General features: G+C 28.7%; 1 protein-coding gene across 1 annotated transcript; it reads left to right on the forward strand.

The window, feature by feature from the left end:
* The first annotated feature begins 5,470 nt into the window (after positions 1–5,470).
* Positions 5,471–7,943, forward strand: LOC130804794 (BAG family molecular chaperone regulator 3-like). The gene is made up of 4 exons (XM_057669389.1): positions 5,471–6,037; positions 6,177–6,433; positions 6,537–6,683; positions 7,319–7,943. Exons 1-4 carry the CDS (start codon positions 5,839–5,841, stop codon positions 7,517–7,519), a joined length of 804 nt encoding a protein of 267 aa, XP_057525372.1. The 5' UTR covers positions 5,471–5,838; the 3' UTR covers positions 7,520–7,943.
* Positions 7,944–8,293: the final 350 nt, after the last annotated feature.

An 8,293-nucleotide genomic window follows, 5' to 3' on the forward strand; every position in this document is an offset into this window, starting at 1 on the left:
AGTTGAAGAATAAAAAAAATTATAATATCTTTGAGATATTATTTAATTTTTAGCATATATTATAAATATTTTAATATAGTAATCTCTATTTTATGTAATTAATTAGTTTCCTTAATTCTCATTGAAATTTTCTTATATACAAAGCAATAAAATGAATTATTACAAAGTAAATAATCTAATTAAGACTTTTCGGTCTACTTAAAGAGATGAAGATTTGATTATCCCCAACTCCCAAGTATAGGAATGAATTAAGATTTTTTCTTTTCTCATTCTCCATTTAGTAGATTTTCTAGCCTTACTCGAGAATAAAAGAAATTTATCGAAACTAGAGCTAATACAGGTTTTCAAAGCAAGATTTCAGGTTTGATTTTCTTGTCCATTCCTACTCAGTTTATTATATAATCCAAAAAATAAAAGTATATATATTCAAATTCAAAACTATTTTAATTTGAAATTTTGATTAATAGTATTTCTATTACATATAAATAAATGACAACATATGGAACAATTTTAAAATTCTAAGTTGCTCCAAGGTTAATATTATTTCTATTACATGTCTATCATAAAAATATTGGTTAGAACAACAAAAAAGTCACAAAAGTTAACGTTGACAATGGGCCTCGGCTATACATGTCCATAATGGAGAAAGTCCTCTTTTAGATTCCACTTCAAAAGATTAAAATATTTTCACCTTAAGCCATTAGCCCTATATTTTTCTAAACACAAATTGTTGTCAGAGACGATCTCTCCGAATGAGGTATTAAATATATAAATTAAATAGCCTAATTAATACAAATCAAAAAGAAAATAAGAGTGTGGACATTTTGTTTTGAGGTTGTCTCTTTGAGAGACGGTCTCTCACAAGAGTAGCGAAATTCTAAAAATCTCTTTTGATTTATCAATGTAAGATAAAGATGCTCATATCTAGTTTTAATTTTTTTTTTTTCCTTTTGCCTCATTTACTATTTTAGTTTATTTCACTGAATTTACCCTAAAACTATTTTTGAGTATGACTTCACCTATAATATTTAAATATTTCACTAAATTTATAATTATCCCCCTAAAAGATAGGATACTACCTAAAATATCCCACTAAATTACCCACTCACTTGGGTTTCTTAATCCTTATATTGTTCTTTGAGAAGCAATCTCAAAGTAAAAGATGAAGTATATTTTGATGGGTTTAAAGTTTGAAATACTCAATTTAGTGGAGCCTTTTCTAATAAAAAAGTACAAGGAAGTTGACCAAAAGTTCGTTGGTAGTCGTATGTTTCATGAAGTAACAGGGAAAGAGTAAAACTCAAACGTGAAGGCTGCTTATAGTTGGTTGTAAATTGAAATGGCCGAAAGCACAATGCAACCCAATCAATCATTATGCATACACCAAATGACCAAATCACATCACAGATTTCAAATACAGCTGTCGTTCAAAAACAATACAATTATACAAACTGCTCCTAACACAAACATAAAAGAGAGCTAAGGACCATATACTACTCATCTTTTTTCCCTTCGATTTTGAAACATAAAAGTGTTCATATAATTTGAGTTATATGATGGAATTCTAAGGTACAAAGAGCATACTAGTCATCTATACATCATTATCATCATATGCGGTTAAATTGTTCCTCAATTTAAGAAAAATCTGTAAAGAAAAACAAAGTAAGACAAGATAAGACAAAAAACAGTAAAAAGCAAGCTAAGATAAAATATGAGGCTAACAATATGATTAAAGAAATATTAAAGCTATCATAAAGACTAAAACAATAAACAAGGTATAGGTGTAGATGTAAGTGACTAACCAAAGTCTAGTATTATCAAAGAGATGCAAATCTCTCATGTCATTTCGAATTTGCTGCTCCCACGTTTTCTTAGGGCTACTACAACTTCTCTTTTCGTCAACTATAACACTTTCCATCCTTCTTATATGCATTATCAATTTATTTTCACGCATCTTTGCAAAGATGAATGCACTCTCTCTAGCCTCTCTCAAAACATGATTCTTAATTTTATCTAACTTAGCATATCCACACATCCACTTAACAACCGCATCTTATCCTCATATATCTTCTTAACTGGATTACTATGTCCCATACAACAAGGCGGGTCGAACAACAACTTGACAGAATGTACATTTTAATCTAGACAGAAAAGTCCCATCACATAGCACCCTAGTAGTTGTCTCCATCTAAGTCTTCCAACTTAATCTAAGTTATCCAACTTAAATTTGATGTATTATATCTTTATCAATCTTCTCGTTACTTTGCATTACTGATCCTATATATTTAAACACGTACCTAATACAAATTCGACAACAAAACATCTTGACTCTCAATAAGGTATGTTAAGTTCTTGTGGTCATTTAACTTCAAGAGCTTAATCTCGATGTCTTCATCACTAGTTAATTAAAGATAACACACAATCATTGTCATGAGATAAAAAAAAACTCAAAAATAATAAATTAAGATCAATCTTTGTGCTAAATCAACTTTAGATTACAGAATTTTTAAGTAAGCTACTGCTGTAACACCGATAAATTGTGTTGATGGTGGCTATCTATAGATATTATAGACCATTCCCACAAACTAACACTCTTTGAAAACTTTTCAATAGGTCACTCATTCCATACAGCACGCCTAAATATGGCGTTCAATGTAATGAGCTTATTTTGTTGAAAAAAATACACCTAATTAATACGGGTAATAATTAATCGTTTAAAACTCTTCGTTTCCCATCTCAAATTCGTTTATTATATTAACTCTTTATTAGGAATGCAAAATCCTCATTGCAATCGCTAGTTGATTTTTGTAGACGCCAAAATCCTATTCCCACTAGGTGAAAGACTGACCATGTGATCATCAATGGTTGCGGAGTTATTCTAGTACTCTCATTTATAACATCCTAAATAAACAATATGAGTACTGAAAATCCATGGAGGTCGTTGAAAGACCCTATGAACCAACATATGTCTTTTGTGATGTATTTTTTCATAAGTGCACACCTTCAAAACTTCATAATAAAGATTAATAGAAAACGGAAATTATATTAATCAAAAAAGAGAAGAAAATTGTGACCATTAGAACCCTCTAGTCTCACAATCAAGATAGTACATAGCTTAAATGTAGAAGTACAAGCTAGTGAATAACTCATATCATTCAACTAAGGCACACATCAAATAAAATTCATGCATACGTTTTTGTACTAATGTTAGTTATATATTAAGCATCTAGTGAAATTCGTAATTATTGTAAATTATTAGATAATGGTAGTAATGTGTACTAATTTTAAGGATCGTGATTGAATTTCAGACAAAATTTCACATGTAACACCATTTAACTTGAGTATTACACAAATGGATTATTTATAATTAAAAGAAACCACAATAGTCATATCAATGACAATAAAAAAATTTAGTAATGTCAAACACCTAATTGACAATTCTACACGGATAAAGATTAGGCTAGGATTATTTAGAATTAATTCATAACCTACCAACTAAAACATATATTCATTCAACTCGAGAAAAGCAAGATAAACATATATACCAAACTAACACTCCTTATTTATGTGAAGTTACAGATAATGTTATCAATGATCACTCAATAACAACATCTTTGTTATCACAAACAACTGTATAAACAAACAAGAGTACAGTTACACATCTGAATCTTCAAATTGCATCCTAGGTGGGACCACTTTATAGCATTGAGGTAATGAAATATTATTATTATATACTGAACACTTACATATTAAATAAACTATACTATATGCTTATACATGAATAAATCCTTGACATCTACCAGAAAACAAAAGATTAGAGTAATATGAATATTGGGTCCCACATAGCTTCTTAGATTACCTGCCTCGTGCAAAACAATTGTTTAAGAGAATGAAAATGTTGAGAGTATATTTCTATGAAACTTCATAAAAACAAAGGGATTTGAAATATTGGTTTTGTTCAATGTTTGGAGATTGTTGTTTGGATTTTGGAAGAGTGGGAAAATCAAAATATAATTGTTGGGTTGGGTAGACAAATGTATAAATTAAATTACAGTAATATTGTCTACAAACTAATCCATGCGTAACCCCACACGGTCCGGTGCTATCTTTCTATCTATTTTATCTGTTAACAACAACTAGTCTTTCCTTCCCATCCTTGCAATGTGCTTACTTCAATGCCTCCCACTCCACCCCAACCTAATCACATTACATAAAGAATTATAAAAACAATATAGGTAAGGTATGTTAAAAGTTTTGAGAACTACGAGTTAGCCTGGTAGTTGAAAGTTTTTCATGTTCCAAACAGATCCGATGATCTAATATTCAGCCGACCTTGTAACCAAATCCTATTTGACCAGATTTAAAAAAGGATTTGCAATTAAATAAAAACTAATACGAACACAAGACCCGATTTTGAACCGAATCAAAACACTTAACCCGAAATCGACTAAATGATCCGAATCAACATCTCTGCTTTTCACCCTTGTAATAGAGATGTGATTGTCACCATCTATAGGAATGATTAAATCACTCTACACATGTCTATACAGATATTCTAGCTCAAACATGAATTTAAAAAAATTAAAATAGCTAGCGCCAATTATAATAATGTAGTTTAGAGATTATATCAACATGATAACATTCCGATGGACTCGATTATTTGAAAGAAATGTAATAGCCATAATATGAGGACATAGAATTGGTTGAGTTATTAGTTTATTTTTAATAACTTTAGAAATTTGTTAATACTTCACACAAAAGTTGGTAGCAAGATTCATGAAAGGACCTAGTTTATTTAATAAAATAAAAATAAATACATTACTTGACTTGGATAAAATAAGGTAAAGATAAGATCTGAACTAACGTTAAATTAGTAGTAAGAAAAGATAGCAAAATAAATAAATGAATTAAATTTTATTCATAAATGTATGTATGTCTTTTTAATTTCGGTTTACATTTAAATTAAGTTCAAATAACATCTATAACTAACAAATACTCCTATAATAATTGAATGATCTAATGTTTTCAAAGGTAGATAAACAAAACTTTAATTATCTTGATAATAATTTATTTACTTGTGGACGAACTGAACTAACTCATTATATATTTTCCTTAAAATATTCTACCTTGCTATTTATTTTCTCTTGGTAATTATTTTCTCTTGGTAATTTAAAATACCAAAAATTTATTAGATTCTATTGATATAAAAAATTGTAATAATTGACATGGCTAAGATGAAAGAAAAGACAATATACAAAGAATTTTCAAAAAAGAACATTGAAGTAGAATATATTCCCCCTTCATGGATAGGCTAACTCATTCTTTTTACTTATATGATTGCATTAAAGAGGATAAAAAAGCATGATTTTTTAATTCACAATAGTATTTTCCATTATTCACTCGACTTATTCATGGGCATATTACTCTCACTTTTTCTTTCATTTTCCATTAGAATATTAAAATCCAAGTCTAACTTTTTTCCAATCATGTGACTTATATTCCCCATTTTAAAGCTATTTATCCCTGATTTTCTAATTTAAATATATGAATTATAGAAGTATATAAACACCCCATTTGCTAACTTTATATGATCATTCCTTTTCCCATTCTATTTCCATTTCTTCACTTCCTCTCCAAATTAATCCTTTCCTTCTTATAAAAGGAATATAGCATAACCATTTTTTCTTATAATTTTACTTAAATCCCAATATTTTCCAACTTTTTTTGTAAGAATTTTCCTAGAAAAATTCTTTCTTTTCTTATAATTTTACTTAAATCCCAATATTTTCCACCTTTTTTTGTAATATTTTTCCTAGAAAAATTCTTTTTTTTAGTGATATGATGAAGAAAACAAACAACAACAATGGTGGAAAGATGGGAGGTCTTGAATGGGAAATGAGGCCAGGAGGAATGTTAGTTCAAAAAAGGAATTTAGATTCCAATACAAATTATCCCATTCCCATTCCTACAATCAAAATCTTAGTGAAATTTGGGTCTTCATACCATCAAATCCAGATCAATTCTAATGCAAGTTTTGGTAAGCAAAATTAAAGAAAAATTAAAATTACTAGTGAGAAATTAAATGAAATGAAAGGGAATTGGAATAGGAATTGAATTCCCTTTCCTGTATTCAATTGAATGGTAATGATTGATTGTATGCTGAATTTTACTGACAGGGGAATTGAAGAAAATGTTAGCAGAAGTAACAGGATTACATCCTCAACATCAAAAACTAATCTTTAAAGACAAGGAAAGGGAATCAAATTCATTCCTTGATGTTTCTGGAGTTAAAGAAGGTTCTAGAATTGTTTTGATTCAAGATATAATTAGCCTTGAAAAGAAGCTTCAAGAATCTCGTAGAAATTCGAATATGGATTTGGCTTTGAAGTCTGTAACTCAGATCACCATGGAAGTTGATAAACTTGTTTGCCAGGTAATCCCTTTTTTTGTTTTTCATTTTAAGAATTTATTTAAAATGGAATTTTTTATTTGGCTTACTTAATTTTTTTTATTTTTTTTTTTAATTTTATGTTTAGGTAACAGCAATTGAATCAGTGATTTGTAAAGGTGGAAGAGTTAATGAAAAAGAATTGTTGACTTTGATTGAATTGTTGATGTCTCAATTGATTAAATTGGATGGAATTGTAGCTGATGGAGATGTAAAGTTGAAAAGGAAAACTCAGGTATTAATACTAATTTATTAGAATTATTATTTTAATTTCTATTATTACTATTATTATTGTTTATGGTGGTGCATTCAAGGTCCATGGCTGTTAAGTAATCAACTCAATCAAAAGCTTAAACTGATGGTTGATAGTTAAGGTTTTAGGATATTTACATAATCTAACGCGCTTCCTCAAATGAAAGTCTTTTGAATAAGAAATATGGGGTAATACAGATCCTCCTCATACCTGACGCTGAATATTTCACTTTAAATATGGGTTCACTTTAAATAAGGGGTAATTAATATTAGAACTGATGACCTCTTATCACAATAACTGTGATATGTTATATACTATTTAATATGTGTTACAATTGTTTTCTTAAGAAATTTCATAATAGTTTTTAGTTTATAGTGGCCCGGGCACTCTATTAGGCCTTTACATGTGTTTGCCAATTGCCACTAGTCATATAATTCCATGCTCTCTGATTTTTATTAGTTACTATAGATAGTGATATTTCTCCTTACAAGATGTCATTATTTGTAGCAATTAATTAAAACCAAAAGAAATATTAGTATGCTAATAAATATATTATTAATATGATTATTACTTAGTTGTTTATCAAGCTAATGAGTTTAATAATTTTGTGTTTGAAGGTTGTAAGAATTCAGAAATATTTAGAAATTTTGGATGGATTGAAAGCTGAGAATGCAAGGCCAATTAGGTATGGTGGAAGTCAAGTTGGGTTGATTGTGTCACAACAACAGCAAAGGACATTACTAACACAACAACAAAGAGAACAGAGGAATTTCTCCAATGGACAACTTATGTTGACTTCTAAATGGGAAAAATATTGATAATTTTAGAACTTAATTAAGAATAATCTTTATACAAATTAATAATGGATTATGGCATTGTTAAGTATATGCTATTAATGCATTCTATTGCTAGACTTTTTGGAAAAAAAAAGTAAAAAGTCGGTGTATATATAGCATATAGCGAGTAGTATAGTACTGTTTTGTTTTGCTCATTTTATTATATTCAAAATTCTAATATTTGAATTTTCAAACAAGAATGTAATAGAATGAGTGAGATGGAAAAATAGAACTATGAAAAGTTATTTTAATTTTTAGGTATATAAAATTGTTATTTTGGTTATTTTGTCCATATTTTTTTGTTGGTGTACGTAGTACCATACTCTATCTACCAATCTTTTTTTTTATGAATCCATCTATGTGAAAATTATTTTATTTTTATTTATATTGAATTCGTGTTGTTTCACTTTTATTTGTAATCTGGTATAAATTTTAATTAGTGAATGCTAAAATGAGCGAACAAAAGGATATATTTTGTGCTTCTTACCTCATAAAAACTTATAGGGATATTCCACCTGAAAACCCTAAGGTTTTAGGTTTTCCACGTGGTAATCAAAACTTTTAAAAAATTCACGCGGTAATCCTGAAGTTTACCAATTTGTTCCACCGTAATCTTTTTGTACATAAAACGTTAGCCAATGTTAATTTCGAAGCTTAAAGGCTACTATTCGCCTATTTATGCGACTCACCATTTCAAACTCTATCAATTTCAACCTTTTTCCTCAAAACATAAACTCTAACTCTTCCATATTTCAT

The sequence above is a fragment of the Amaranthus tricolor genome, chromosome 17 (genome assembly GCF_026212465.1).
Source record: "Amaranthus tricolor cultivar Red isolate AtriRed21 chromosome 17, ASM2621246v1, whole genome shotgun sequence".
In the NCBI taxonomy this organism is placed as follows: Eukaryota; Viridiplantae; Streptophyta; class Magnoliopsida; order Caryophyllales; family Amaranthaceae; genus Amaranthus; species Amaranthus tricolor.